Source organism: Thamnophis elegans, unplaced genomic scaffold (genome assembly GCF_009769535.1).
Source record: "Thamnophis elegans isolate rThaEle1 unplaced genomic scaffold, rThaEle1.pri scaffold_324_arrow_ctg1, whole genome shotgun sequence".
Taxonomy (NCBI): domain Eukaryota; kingdom Metazoa; phylum Chordata; class Lepidosauria; order Squamata; family Colubridae; genus Thamnophis; species Thamnophis elegans.
This window is the reverse complement of record NW_022473795.1, coordinates 13,853-28,824: the sequence shown is the minus strand read 5'-3', so window position 1 is coordinate 28,824 and position 14,972 is coordinate 13,853. Positions and strand designations below refer to the sequence as shown.

The 14,972-nt window shown below is 49.6% G+C and overlaps 1 protein-coding gene across 1 annotated transcript; it reads right to left on the bottom strand.

The window, feature by feature from the left end:
- Positions 1 to 395: 395 nt before the first annotated feature.
- On the bottom strand, positions 396 to 8,679 carry LOC116523456 (actin, cytoplasmic 1). Its single transcript, XM_032238575.1, has 6 exons — positions 8,500 to 8,679; positions 6,320 to 6,449; positions 4,058 to 4,297; positions 3,007 to 3,445; positions 2,334 to 2,515; positions 396 to 1,449 (listed from the first exon to the last, which is right to left on the bottom strand). Exons 2-6 carry the CDS (start codon positions 6,440 to 6,442, stop codon positions 1,306 to 1,308), a joined length of 1,128 nt encoding a protein of 375 aa, XP_032094466.1. The 5' UTR covers positions 6,443 to 6,449; positions 8,500 to 8,679; the 3' UTR covers positions 396 to 1,305.
- Positions 8,680 to 14,972: the final 6,293 nt, after the last annotated feature.

Below are 14,972 nucleotides of genomic sequence, written 5' to 3'. Positions count from 1 at the left end.
AGGCAACTTCTGTTCCATGGGTTGATTGTTCGGTCAGAAAATGTGTACTTATTTCCAAGTTAAATCACTCCTTGATCAGTTTCCATTATTTCTTGTTTGGCCTTCGGTGGCATTAGAAAATAGCTTGATCCCCTCCTGTGGCAGCGCCTCAAATATCGGAACACTGCTATGTCTCCCCTGGTCCTTCTCCTCACTAAAATAGCCATGCCCAGTTCTTGCAACTGTTCATGTTTTAGCCTCCTAGAAAATTATCTTGACATAAGGAAACAGATTCTCAAAGGACCTGGGGAAGAGTGTTAAACCTGTGTGCCAACTTTCTAACTCTCCCAAGTTCCTGCCCACCAATTCAACGATTCCTCCTGCTGACTTGATTAAAAACCACAGCAAATCCAGAGTTATGGTTGTGCATCTTTATTTGAAACTGGGGTTTTATTTTCTTCTTTTTTCCGAGTCAGTGTATACAGTTTTGCCTGCCCCTCCCCCTCTGCCCTGGTACCCCTTACACATACTGGCATCAAAAGGGTGCAAATGGGTGCTTTGCTTCTGGGGAAGTGGAGAGGGAGATACAGAAGGGTGGGGGGAGAAGAAATAAGACTGTAAAAACCCTTCACACGTTCCATTGGGAAGAAGAGAAAAACAGCGCAGCCTGTTTATATTTTTAATTTTTTTTTTCGGATCTGACCCAAAATAATCTAAAAAGGAAAAAAGATGACGGATCAAGTGTGGCTATTTTTTAAAAGTTTTGTTTTAAGGCGCAAGAGACAAGAGACACTTGAATCATGAGTCACAGACAAAAGCTAATACTTTCTATAAAAAAAAAAGAATGAGCAAACGTGGAAATCTTTTGTTAGCTGGGCTGCTTCACAAGAGGCTGGTTTAAATCCCTTCTCAATGAGCTTTACAATTATTTGGAATGACTATTGTTTTCAAAAAGAAAAAAGAGAAACACACATACAATCTCGGGAGTCCTGGGATGCACTGCAGAACTGGGGAGTAGGGCGGGCGGGGGGGGGGGGAGATCGGTGGGGAGGGGTCGGAGAGGGGGGAGGTGTTCACTCCAAAACTTTTTTTTTTTGCATTTTTATTTTTAATAAAGGCTTCCACCGTCAAAACCTTTTTCTCACCGTTCCAGTTTTGATATCCTGAGTCAAGCGCCAAATAAACAAATAAGCCATGCCAAATCTCGAAACTTTTTCGCTTATGCGCAAGTTATGGGGGTGGGGGGGAGAGAGAGAATTATTATTATTTTTTTGTCAAAAAGAGAGGAGAAAAAAAAATGCTATTTCTGGTAACTGAGTCCTGCTTTTAGAAGCATTTGCGGTGGACAATGGATGGTCCAGATTCATCGTATTCCTGCTTGCTGATCCACATTTGCTGGAAGGTAGACAAAGAAGCCAGAATGGATCCTCCGATCCAGACGGAATATTTACGCTCAGGTGGGGCAATGATCTGGAAGACAAGACAAGCCATTAGAACTGAAGCGGAATCAAGTTACTAATCCTCAAGATCCAATCCATCCCATTTTTTTTCTTTTAATGACCCCCCCATAATTCCTTGAGGGATGGAGTCTGGGCAAGTGACTGGAGCTGATTCTTTACTGGCCAAATGCCCTCCCTGTCACCAATGCGGAGTTTTGTTCAGGAGATATAGTCTCAGGGTGCTCTGAGAGGAAAGTAACTGCATGTACCTAGAATTGAACTCACAAGTCTTTAGGAGTCTAAAGAAGACCATCTTTTAATGACCCCCATAATCCCATGCGGGATGGAGTCTGGGTAAGATGCCCTTCCTGTCACCAATGCGGAGTTTTGTTCAGGAGATATATTCTCAGGGTGCCCAGAAGAGAAATATCTGCATCTACCCAGGATTGAACTCACAGCCTCCTGGTTGTGAGGCGAGAGCGCCACCTCTAGGCCACCGCACGCACCACTCCATCCAATGCATCACAAGGGCGGGGCCAAACCATTGCTCTCTGCTCCCAATTCTTGACCCCAAACCTCTGTCATCTAACAACCAGCTTGGCTATCCAGTGGGGAGAAGGCAACGTTTTCACCAATAAGAGGGAGAAGTAAAAGTTGTGGTTGCTAAACTAGCTTGTCAGTTGGGGCATCACAATGACCCACGTGTGTAGAACGGGAGTCTTCAAACTTGGAAACTTTTAAGACTTGTGGACTTCAACGCCCAGAATTCTCCAGCCAGGCTGGAGAATTCTGGGCGTTGAAGTCCACAAGTCTTAAAAGTTTCCAAGTTTGAAGACCTCTGTTGTAGAAGAACCACACTTAACTTGCTCCCCACCCCACCAAGGAAGCCAAGTTGCTTAGGCTCCAAAGCCTCACCTTGATTTTCATTGTGCTGGGTGCCAGCGCGGTGATTTCCTTCTGCATCCGGTCGGCGATGCCAGGGTACATGGTGGTGCCACCAGAGAGGACAGTGTTGGCATACAAATCCTTACGGATATCAACGTCACACTTCATGATGGAGTTGAAGGTGGTTTCATGGATGCCGCAGGATTCCATGCCTGCCAAGAGAAGGTGCCCACGATATGAAGACAGGTAAAGGTAAAGGCTCCCCCCCTCGTACATATGTGCTAGTCGTTCTCGACTCTAGGGGGCGGTGCTCATCTCCCTTTCAAAGCCGAAGAGCCAGCGCTGTCCGAAGACGTCTCCGTGGTCATGTGGCCGGCATGACTCAACGCCAAAGGCACACGGAACGCTGTTACCTTCCCACCAAAGGTGGTTCCTATTTTTCTACTTGCATTTTTTTATGTGCTTTCAAACTGCTAGGTTGGCAGAAGCTGGGACTAGTAATGGGAGCTCACTCTGTTATACGGTGCTCGGGATTCAAACTGCCAACCTTTCTGATCTACAAGTTCAGCATCTTAGCCACTGAGCCACCACACCTCTGAAGACAACTGGACACCAAAACCTCAACCTCCTTTCCCCCTTCCAGATGCCCCTTCAACCAAAGTTCAGATTCTACTTGGAAGATAATGGTTCTTTCTGGACTTACCCAAGAAAGATGGCTGGAAGAGAGCTTCTGGGCACCTGAACCGCTCGTTGCCGATGGTGATGACCTGTCCATCGGGCAGCTCGTAGCTCTTCTCCAGGGAGGAGCTGGACGCGGCGGTGGCCATCTCTTGCTCAAAGTCCAGGGCAACGTAGCACAGCTTCTCCTTGATGTCACGCACAATTTCTCGCTCAGCTGTGGTGGTGAAGCTGTAGCCTCTCTCGGTCAAGATCTTCATGAGGTAGTCGGTCAAGTCGCGGCCAGCCAGGTCCAGACGGAGGATGGCATGGGGCAAGGCGTAACCTTCATAGATGGGCACAGTGTGGGTGACACCATCCCCAGAGTCCATCACAATGCCGGTGGTACGACCAGAGGCGTACAGGGAGAGCACAGCCTGGATGGCAACGTACATGGCTGGGGTGTTGAAGGTCTCAAACATGATCTAGAAGATTGGGGGAAAAGAAGAGAGCCGTGAAGATCCGGGGCCAACAGAGGTCCCATCTATGGGCATGCGCAGGACACACTCCGGGGGTCAAAAATTCAAACACATGCTGGACACATACAAACCTTCCACCTCCCAGGCGTTAAGGCAAATCACCCTTCCTCCTCCTCCTCCCTTATCTGCATATTTCACAATTTTGCAAATTTCACCAGGTGAGAGAGAACATGACAGAAATCACCCAGAGCAAGTTAGTTTGGGATGGGGGGGATGAGACCGAAAGAGAAAGAAAAAGTGAGTGAGTGAGTGAGTGAGAAGCAGAGATGAAGCTCACGAGTTAGACACACAGGGAAAGAGAGAAAACTATCTTGTTTTGAAAAACAGCAGATAAAAACCTTTCCAGGTGCAGCGACAGAGATTCAGATCAGAAAAGAAAATCCTGCAGAGCTGGGAGGAAAGAAAGAAGTAAAATAAGAAAAGATGAACCAAGAAGGACGAAAAGATTGTATTTTTTTTTCCCTTGCAGACAAGGAGAGAGAAAAAAATAAACACGAAATCATAAGAAGGGGAAAACGCTAGGCAGGATTCGCAAGGCAACTTAACGGAATACCCCACCTGGGTCATCTTCTCTCTGTTGGCCTTGGGGTTCAGGGGGGCTTCCGTCAACAGCACAGGATGCTCTTCCGGGGCGACTCGGAGCTCATTGTAGAAAGTGTGATGCCAAATCTTCTCCATGTCATCCCAGTTGGTGACAATGCCATGCTCAATGGGGTACTTGAGAGTCAGGATGCCTCTCTTGCTCTGCGCCTCGTCTCCAACATAGCTGTCTTTCTGGCCCATCCCAACCATCACACCCTGGGAAACGAGAGAAAAAGAGAGAACTTTGAGATAAAAAGACTTTGAACCACACAAGCTGTGGATGAAAGCAGATGGGCCAGCTTTATGCCAACAGGCCATGCGCTCCAAAAACTGCTCTGGGATTCAACGAAAAACATTTGGATGGATAAGCAGAAGGCACACTTCTTTGTCTATATGGCAGTGTTTCTCAACCTTGGCAACTTGAAGATGTCTGGATTTCAAGTCCCAGAATTCCCCAGCCAGCATTTTGAGAAACACTGATCTATGGAGATGCTCCATCCTCCAAACTCATGGTTGTCCTTTTTCCTCCCCAAAAGAAGGCAACTGGACTTGCTAATTTTTTTCTTTGAAAATCATTAGAATCGAAGAAGGTTCTTGGACTTGAAACAAAACACTTTTTTGGAGAAAAGAAAGTGCAGTTGCTTTTTGGGGAGGAAACAAGCACTAGAGCCAAGGTGGCGCAGTGGTTAAATGCAGCACTGCAGGCTGACTGCTAGATCAGCAGTTCAGTGGTTCAAATCTCACCGGCTCAGGGTTGACTCAGCCTTCCATCCTTCCGAGGTGGGTAAAATGAGGACCCAGATTGTTGTTGGGGGCAATATGCTGACTCTGTAAACCGCTTAGAGAGGCCTGAAAGGCCTATGAAGCGGTATATAAGTCTACTGTTATTGCTATTGCTTTTGGGACATAAGGCCCCTTGTATCCATTAAGGTTTTCAGCAACGTTGAATCTCCATGCCTTTGAAGACAGGTGGATTTCCAAACTCCCAGAATTCCCCTGCTAAACCATTCCTGGACTTCCAACTCTCCAAATTTTGACAGGAGGAATTTCTGGGAGTTAGGCACCGATGACATCTTCGCATCTCGCTGTTTGAGGAAGTTGCACAACGTTCTCAAGAGGCTCCCTCCCATCCTGCTCACAATCTTTTTTGGATTGTTGCCTTCTGGCAGCAGAAGACACAGAACAATTAAAACTCGGGCAGCGTGTCTTCTGAATCGCTTTTATCCCAGAGTTACAATTCCACTCAACGATGAACTAAAGGGCCACCATTCAGTGAACTGTTGGGACAGCATGACTTGGGTCTGTGATGTGGGGTGGTTTAGGGGCAGGGAATTTGGGGGGAAGGGGGTGTTTGGGGATTGTCATGTGTGCTGGGCCTGTTCTCAGGGTGTTACGTGAATTTCTTTTTTTTCCCTTATTCTTTTTTTATTTTGTTTTTTTTTATTAAAAGTTTTAATAAGTTTTACAATTGTATACCTTCCCCCTTCGCTCCCCCCCCCAATCCCACATTCCCTCCCACCTCCTCCCCCAACCTCCGAGAGCAAATACAGGGTATAAACATTTAACAATAATACACTAAAATAAACTTAACTTTAGCATCGTACCTTCGCTTATACTTTTAACTCCCCTTTCGTAAAGCTAACTTTAGGTAAATTTTAACATCCCTTGTTCGCTCATTCATAAGCTAACTGAAGTTTCTTAGTCCGATTATTTATTTTGAATATAATCAGTGTTATGTGAATTTCGTTGTATGGGCGTGTACATACGTGCAATGACAATAAATTAGACTAAAGAAGAGCTGGTCCCTTTGTGTTATCGCAGTAGCAAGGACGCAAAATAGTTTGTTCAAAGTTTGGCTCTGAAGCCTGCCTCTGTCAATTGCAAACCATGGTTTAAGAGGGTGGCATGCCATGCCGGTCGTGGCTTGGGCAAGGAAAACAGGCTTTGATAAGTTAACCTGGCTTGGGGTTTTCCTTACATTTCCTTCCTGGATTCCCAGCTGGCCAAGGAAAGGCCCAAAGGGACATGTACTAAGAATGAACAGGAGCCCAAGTAGAATAACCTCAGGTTATCCGCCAAACTAGGACAAAACCTAGGTTCCATCTACAAGGCTGCTGTCCAAGCAGGCTAGAAAAGGGACCTTGAGGTCTAGCAACTTGCCGAATCTTATTTTCATATTTCATACTCTCAGACTTGGCAGAAGAGTGGCGGGGGGGGGGGAGGATCCAGGGGCGTTACCTGATGTCTGGGGCGACCCACGATGGAGGGGAAGACGGCTCGGGGCGCGTCATCTCCTGCAAAGCCGGCTTTGCACATGCCGGAGCCGTTGTCGACCACGAGCGCTGCAATATCATCATCCATGGCGGATCTGGGAAGGGGGAAAAAAAAAGACCATTGAAGGAACAGCTGACGAACCAGCAAAACCCAGCTGGCTGGCCACACCCACTTCCTCTTTGCTTTCTTCCCCCAATGCCTCCGGCGGCCACTAGGTGGCGCAGCCTGCGCACGCTCTCTCTCTCTCTCCTCTCCGGCAGCCTTCAGAAGGGAAGCAGCCGCGGTGCCTGCTGGCTCCCACTTTTACCATAAAAGGCAATCACGAAGATGCAGCCGGCAGCCAGCTTTCGCTTGGCCACGCCCTGCCCACCCACCAGCCCCCTCCCTTCCACCCAGCAAGGAGGAGGGGGGCAGGCTGTGGCCACACCCAAAGGCCAGCTCCTCACCCTCCCCAGGCTAATCCCCAACCCTCCCTCCTCCAGACAAGAGACCCCCCCCCTAAGCAGGAGACCCCTCCCCACACATGGCCTGCCTGCTCATCAGCTTTTGGGTGGGGGGGGGAGGGTTCGTAAGGCATTGCCCAGCCACCCACCCAGGCTTGCAAAAGCTCAGCCAGGGCGAGGCACGCCCACGCCCCAGTGCACCACGAGGCTCTCTGCCCCACTCAAAGACCCTTCTCTCTCTCTCTCCCACCCACCCCCAGCCCCAAAAGAGGTGGGTGGGGGAGCCCCGATCTGGATTAGCTCTGGATCAACAGGCTATGCATTGCAAGGTTCAGATGAACCCCAAGAGGAACATTAATTCCAGGCCCAAAGGAGGGGGGCAGCGTGGAAGGGGGGGGGGAGAGAGTGTTCCACCAAACCCAAAGGATGCTTGAATTGAAAGGACTTTAAAAAAAAAAAACAAGAACCAGCAACCACTGAGAATATCCCCCCACCCCAAACACGAGGGGTTTGGGGAAGCCATGGGATCCTTGCCTCCCCTCGTTTAATGAGGACTAGCCGCTTGCTTGGTTTGACACCTCTTTCCAGAGAAGAGGGGCACCCCAGAGGGAAATTCTGCAGCATTTCCTGGGGGTGGGGGGAGGAAATCCCCTTAAAGGAGTTGGCTGGAGCACCCCTCCAGCCAACAGAGCCAGGGAACAAAGAGACCCTTCCTCAAAAGCCTTTTGATTGATCGGCGACTCCCCTCCTCTCCCCCTCCTCCACCCACGTGCTCTCCCTTACAATAGAAAAACCGGCTTTGCGACCACCACCACCCACCCCGGAAACTTCCGCTACGACCTCCAAGCCCTCCCCCCCCCCTCTATTTGTCCTCCCCCACCTTAAGCCGTTAAGCTGCGGAGCGCCCCGCCAAGCCGGGAAGCGCCCAGCCGCCTCGCCCTGCGTCTTTCAAATTCGAACTCAGCACCAGACTGAATTCCCCCCCACTCCACCCCACCCCACCCTTTCCAACGCGCAACCAACAGGCCAGCATTGCGAGGCCCCGCGGAGGGAGGGAGAGGGTCCCAGCTCAAAGGCCGGCCGACGCCCCCCCCCCCTAAAAGAAAACCCACCAAAGCGTTTAAGGGGAGCAACTCCCCCACACCTTTGCACTTCTGCCTCCCCCCCTTCAGTTCCAGCAGGAGCCCCCCCACCCCACCCCATGCACGCGCCCCAACAGGGGAGGGGCCCCACCCCACCAGGTCAGGGGGGCTCGCTCGCCCCCCCCCAATTCCAATTCCATCCGCGGACTCTCCAAATCCTCGCGCCCGTCTCCAAGAAGCCCCCCGGAGCGCCCCAAAAGTGGGGAGGTTGGAAGCTCCACTTTGGAAAGCCCCCCCACACACACAACAGCCCCCCCCCTTACCATTGCACGCCTCCCCCGCAACCCTTTGCAAGCCAAGCCAAGCCAAACCAGGTGCGCCTTCCTCTTTCCCTTCTTGCGCTCCCGGCTTTACCTTTTGGGGTGGCGGCTGGCTGCTTCCAAACTCTGCCCCTTGGAAAGGCGCAGTCGAACCCCCCCCAAAAAGGCCAGCACCCCCTCCCTCCGCCCCCCCCCCCGCTCCCCACCATTGCACGCGTCCCCGCAACCTTCCCAAGCCAACTCAACCCAAGAAGCCAAGCGCGCCTTTCCCTTCTTTGCGCTCCCGGGGTGGTTCTTACCTGTGTTGGGTGGAGGCTGCTTCGAAAGGCTCGGCGGTGGCTTATCGGAGACCCTTCGGGCTGGAGGCGGTTGTAGAGGGGGAAGGGCGCAAGCGAGGCGGCTGAGCGATCCACCGGCTGGACGGGGGGGAATAAAACGAGGACCGCGGGGCGCCTTGACGACTGCGCGCTCGGCCGCCGCGCGCCGGGTTTTATACGGGCCGGCCGCCGCGGCTCTCGCCATAAAAGGCAAACTTCGGAACGGCCCGTCCGGATTGGCTGCGCCTCTCGCTCGCTCGCCGTCTCGCTGCTGCAGTTCTTTTTTTTTTTCCCCTGGTTCCTTCCTCCTTCTCGCCTTTGAGAGAGAGAGAGAGAGAGAGAGGAACAGAAAGAGAGAGAGAAAAAGAGAGAGAGAGAAAAGGAAAGAGGAAGAAAGAAATAGAGAGAGAGAGAGGAAGAAAGAGGAGAGAGAGACAGAGAGAGAAAGAAAGAGAGTAAAGGAAAGAGAAAGAAAGAAATAGAGAGAGGAAGAAAGAGAGGAGAGAGAGAAAGAGACAGAGAAAAAGAGAGAGAAAGAGAGAAAAGGAAAGAGGAAGAAAGAAATAGAGAGAGAGAGAGAGGAAGAAAGAGGAGAGAGAGGAAGAGAGAAAAAGAGACAGAGAGAAAAAAGAGAGAAAGGGAGAAAAGGAAAGAGAAAGAAAGAAATAGAGAGAGGGGGGAGAAAGAGAGGAGAGAGAGGAAGAAAGGGAGAGAAAGAGACAGAGAGAAAAAGAGAGAGAAGAGAGAGAGAAAGAGAGAAAAGGAAAGAGAAAGAAAGAGGGGGGAGAAAGAGAGGAGAGAGAGGGAGAAAGGGAGAGAAAGAGATAGAAAGAGAGAGAGAGAAGAGAGAGAAAAAGAGAGGAGAGAGAGAGAAAGAAAGAGAGAAAGAGGAGAGAGAGGAAGAAAGAGAGAGATATATAGAGAGGTGGAGGAGCATGGATGGAGGGATAGATGGCTGGGAGGGAAGGGAAAGGGCTCCCATTGCAGAGAGGCTGCTGGGGGTCCTGTAAAGTGGTACCCCTGGGTGAGAGACCCAAAGATGATTTTGGGAAGCATCGCTGGGCCCAGCAAGGGATGTTGGTGATGCAAACAGCCAGCTCTTCTCCCTTTCCTTATTGGATTTGTTCCTTTAAGAGACTTTCTCCAGGCCTGCTAAGAGATCTCTCTTGCGGGGTAATGGGATCACTTGGGATCCAAGAAAGGAGAATATTTGTAGCTCAAGGGGTTGACAGGAGAGGGGTCCTTGGTGGTGCCCTCCGAGCTGGGCTCATTTTCTCGCAGGACACGTTTTCGTGTCCCAAACTAGGGAACATCATCAGTGCTCCTTTCCCCTGTCCACAACAACCCCACTTCCTTCTGGCACTGATGATGTTACCTAGGTGGGTCATGAAACATCGGCGAGACAACAAGCCAGCTCAGATAGCACCAAGGAGCCCCTCACCTGGCTTCGTTGCTGAGTCACTGGCAACCGTTAAAAGAAGGAAGTTGGGGTTTGGGGAGTGGGGGGAGCTCCCTCCCCAATTGCTGGGAATAAAGGGGAGGGGGTGAGATGAGATGCCCAGATGTGGCTCCGGGCTGAGGTTTATTTGCAAGGAAGCCCCTCGGGGTGGGCCTGAGAAACACTGGGGCAAATGGCCAAAGTTGGCCAGATGACCAAATGGGAAGGGTGGGGTTCTCCTTTGGAGGGGTGGGGGAACTCTATAATGCCTGCCTTTTCATCCGTCAACGGGCATGCCTCTCCCCCCACCCCGCCCACTTGCAGAAAAAGCTGAATTTGAACCCTGGACCCAACTAAACCTGAGCAGTGCTTCCTCCCCAAGAGAGAAACAATCCCCTGTCCAGATGTGGTGGGGGGCTTCCATCAATCGTTATGTTATCTAGATGCGGAGGGCTCTTGCTCCTTTCTCATGAAAACATCCACGTGAATCACGCGGGGAGGAAGTGCGGCCCTCGGAGGTCTTGAAAGTTTCCTCCTTGCAAAAACAGGCGGCTGGTTTTCTGCTCTGCGGCTTGGGCTGCTTGCGAATCCCTTGCCGGTTTCCCTCTGAAATCATCCTTTTTAGCTGACGGTTGGAAGATAGAAAAAGATGATTTGCATTCTCTGAAAACTTCCTCCTTGTCCGCGCTTCCCTATCTGGAAAACTCTTACAGGACAGTTTTCCCACCTCCAGAGAGACTCCAGTGGGCGGGGGGGGGGGGGAGAGTCTAAAGAGACTCTGCGTAAGCTCAGGAACACCGGTCCAGAGGTCAAGAATAATTTCTGGCTTCGGATGGAAAGGAGCAAAGGGCTACGGATGCTGGAGAATTTAATCTAATCTCGAAGCATAGTCAGTGGTCACGGTAGAAGCCAACTTCTGGAACTGGGGGCCAAGGTGACAATTTGGGCAAGGTGCAATCCAGTGCAGTGGTGAAACTCAAAACATTTTACTACCGGTTCTGTGGGCGTGGCTTGGTGGGCATGGCAGGGGAAGGTTAATGCAAAATCTCCATTCCCTCCCCACTCCTGGGGCCAGCCAGAGGTGGCATTTGCCGGTTCTCTGAACTACCCCAAATTTCCGCTACCGGTTCTCCGAACTACTCAAAATTTCTGCTACCGGTTCTCTGAACTACCCAAAATTTCCGCTACTGGTTCTCCGAAGTACTCAAAACTTCCACTACCAGTTCTCCGAATTACCCAAAGCTTCTGCTACCAGTTCTCCGAACTACCCAAAATTTCCCTACCAGTTCTCCGAACTACCCAAAATTTCCGCTACCAGTTCTCCGAACTGCTCAAAATTTCCGCTATCAGTTCTCCGAACTACCCAAAATTTCCGCTACCAGTTCTCCGAACTACCCAAAATTTCCGCTACCAGTTCTCCGAACTGCTCAAAATTTCCCTACCAGTTTTCCGAACTACCCAAAATTTCCGCTACCAGTTCTCCGAACTACCCAAAATTTCCGCTACCAGTTCTCCGAACTACCCAAAATTTCTGCTACCAGTTCTCTGAACTACTCAAAATTTCCCTACCAGTTCTCCGAACTACTCAAAATTTCTGCTACCCATTCTCCGAACTACCCCAAATTTCCCTACCAGTTCTCCGAACTACTCAAAATTTCCCTACCAGTTCTCCGAACTACTCAAAATTTCTGCTACCGGTTCTCCGAACTACTCAAAATTTCCCTACCAGTTCTCCGAACTACTCAAAATTTCCGCTACCAGTTTTCCAAACTACCCAAAATTTCTGCTACCAGTTCTCAAAAACTTGTTGGATTTCACCCCTGCCCCAGTGGTCCCCAGACTTTGTAGCTTGAGGGCCCAGCTGTGGGGGGGGGGAGAGAGGGGAACTGGGCTGTGTGAGTGGTGGGCTGGTGCGCGCATGCAACTTGACTTACACCAATGTCAGGCTGGCCCGTCGTTTGTACAAGTTGAGTTGTGGGTGTGCATGTATGCCAGCCACTCACGAGGCCAAATTCTGAATAGGCCACAGTCTGTTAGCAGTCTTGGGGGGTGGTGGGTGGTTGGGGACTCCTGCCCCATTCCAATGACCTCTCCTAAAAATAGCCCAATTATAAGACACATCTAAGGAGGTCAAATGGAGCCCAACCTACAAATCAGTGGCCAGTTTTGTATACGGGTATTCTTCAATTTACGACTATTTGTTTAACCTCCAGTCAGATGTACAACGAGATTTCAAAAAGTGATTCACTACGATCTTCACACTTAAAACCACCACGGTGGCTCAGTGGCTAAGATGCTGAGCTTGTCGATCAGAAAGCTTGGCAGTTCAGCAGTTCGAATCCCTAGTGCTGGGTAAACGGAGGGAGCTCCCGTGACTTGTCCCAGCTTCTGCCAACCTAGCAGTTCAAAAGCACGTAAAAAAATGCAAGTAGAAAAATAGGAGCCACATTTGGTGGGAAGGGAACAGCATTCTATGCGCCTTCGGCATTGAGTCATGCCAGCCACATGACCACAGAGATGTCTTCGGACAGCGCTGGCTCTTCGGCTTTGAAACGGAGATGAGCACCGCCCCCTAGAGTCGGGAAGGATTAGCGCAGGGAACCTTTACCTTTAGTATCCTGGGGTCAGATAATCTCTCTTGGTGATTTCCCCAGCTAACTTCTGACAAAGTTAATGTGAGGTTATACGATGTCTCACTTAGCAGGTATTGACAACAAATATTCTGGTCCCAATGCAGTCATAAGTGAAGGACAACTTGTACGTGTTTCTCTCTTTCTCTGTCTGGAAGATCCCAAGGAGGGATCTTTTGACGTTCTCGGGAGGGTCTTCCCTTCTGCAACCAGGAAGGCTCTCCAAAAACTCAGCCACGCTGAAAAGGATCTCGTTTGCAGAATCGTGTTTGGTGCATCGCAACGAAAACAATCCGTTATTGCAGCTGTGGCCTGCAAATGATGCAGCATTGATGCCCTGAGTAATGCATGAGTAAAATCCCTGGCATAAATTATGCTGTGTTCAACAGGCCTTCTTTCCTAGCAAGAGTCTTCCCCTTAGGGCAGTGACTTGCAGATATATATTAGTCTGGCACAGTTGGGAATTACATTTCCAGCCAGTATTTATAGAAATGATCGGAACTGGAGTAAATTCCTTTAAAAAAAGCAGCAGGAGTTTTAGTGGGCAACCGTTTAAATAGGAGCCAGCCGTGTGCAGCAGCTGCCAAAAAAGCCAACACAGTTCTAGGCTGCATAAACAGAGGGATGGAATCAAGATCACGTGAAGTGTTAATGCCACTTTATAAGGCCACACCTGGAATATTTGCATTCAGTTTTGGTCGCCACGATGTAAAAAAGATGTTGAGATTCTAGAAAGCGTGCAGAGAAGAACAACAAAGATGATTAGAGGACTGGAGGCTGAAACATATGAAGAACAGTTGCAGGAACTGGGTATGTCTAGTTTAATGAAAAGAAGGACTAGGGGAGACATGATAGCAGTCTTCCAATATCTCAGGGGCTGCCCCAAAGAAGAGGGAGTCAAGCTATTCTCCAAAGCAGCTGAAGGCAGGACAAGAAGCAATGGGTGGAAACTAATCAAGGAGAGAAACAACTTAAAACTGAGGAGAAATTTCCTACAGTCAGAACAATTAATCAGTGGAACAATTTGCCTCCAGAAGTTGTGAATGCTCCAACACTGGACGTTTTTAAGAAGATGTTGGATAACCATTTGTCTCAAGTGGTGTAGGGTTTCCTGTCTAGGCAGGGGGTTGGACTAGAAGACCTCCAAAGTCCCTTCCAACTCTGTTATTCTATTCTATAACAGATTGGGGGAAAACAGACACACAATATCATATTTGTACTCCTCTGGACTTCAGCCACCTTGGTCTAGTGCGCGAGTCTCCAAACTTGGCAACTTGTGGATTTTCAACTCCCAGAATTCCCCAAGATTGAAGCCTGTTTGTCTTCAAGCTGCCAAATTTGAGAAAAAACTGGACGAGGTGATCCATCTGGTGCTTTCCAACTCTATCATTCGTGGCTGGCTGGGGAATTCTGGGGGTTGAAGTCCACAAGTCATAAAAGTTGCCAAGTTTGGAGAAGGCCTGGTCAAAGCACCAGGCTAGAAAACAAGAGGCTGTAAGTTCATCCCATAACTTCTGAAGGCAACTTCTGCTCCATGGGTTGATTGTTCTCGCTGTCAGAAAATCCCTCCTTATTTCCAGGTTGAATCTCTCCTTGGTCAGTTTCCATCCATTACTCCTTATCTGGCCTTCGGGTGCCTTGGAAAATAGCTTGACCACTTCCTCTCTGCGGCAGCCCCTCAAATATTGGAAGACTGCTCTCCTGTCTCCCCTGGTCCTTCACTTCTCTTCCCATATGTTTGCCCCCCCCCTTGAGTTATTTGTAAAAACAATAAAGTAATATAAACTAATAACCGGTCCTTCCATGCTCATTTAGTGTGATGCTACTATATACGAAAGCTTAAAAACTTCAAAATCACCTAAACCCATTTAGGAAATTCCAGGCCACCCCCTCACGTCTGAAATTATATCAACGGTGTTCTCCCTTTTCTAAATGAAACAGTTGATTCCGTAAAAGGCTGAGCTTGCGGGTGGAGGAAGGAAATACACCTGGGGCCCTCAAGGCTGACTTTACCAGCTGGGAAACCAACCCACTTGGTCTTGCGGGGTGACCAACAATTTGGGGATTCAATTTTTTTTCACTACCGGTTCTGTGGGCATGGCTTGGTGGACGTGGCAGGGCAAGGATACTGCAAAATCCCCATTTCCTCCCGATCAGCTGGGACTCGGGAGGCAGAGAATAGAAGGGGCGCGGCCAGCCAGAGGTGGTATTTACCGGTTCTCCAAAGTACTCAAAATTTCCGCTACCGGTTCTCCAGAACTGGTCAGAACCTGCTGAATCCTACCTCTGCCCCTAGTCCTTCTTTGCATGAAACCAGACATAGTCGCCCAGCTAGCTTTCATGCCTAAGGAAGGACTAGAACTCACATCTCCTCCTTTCTAGTCAGG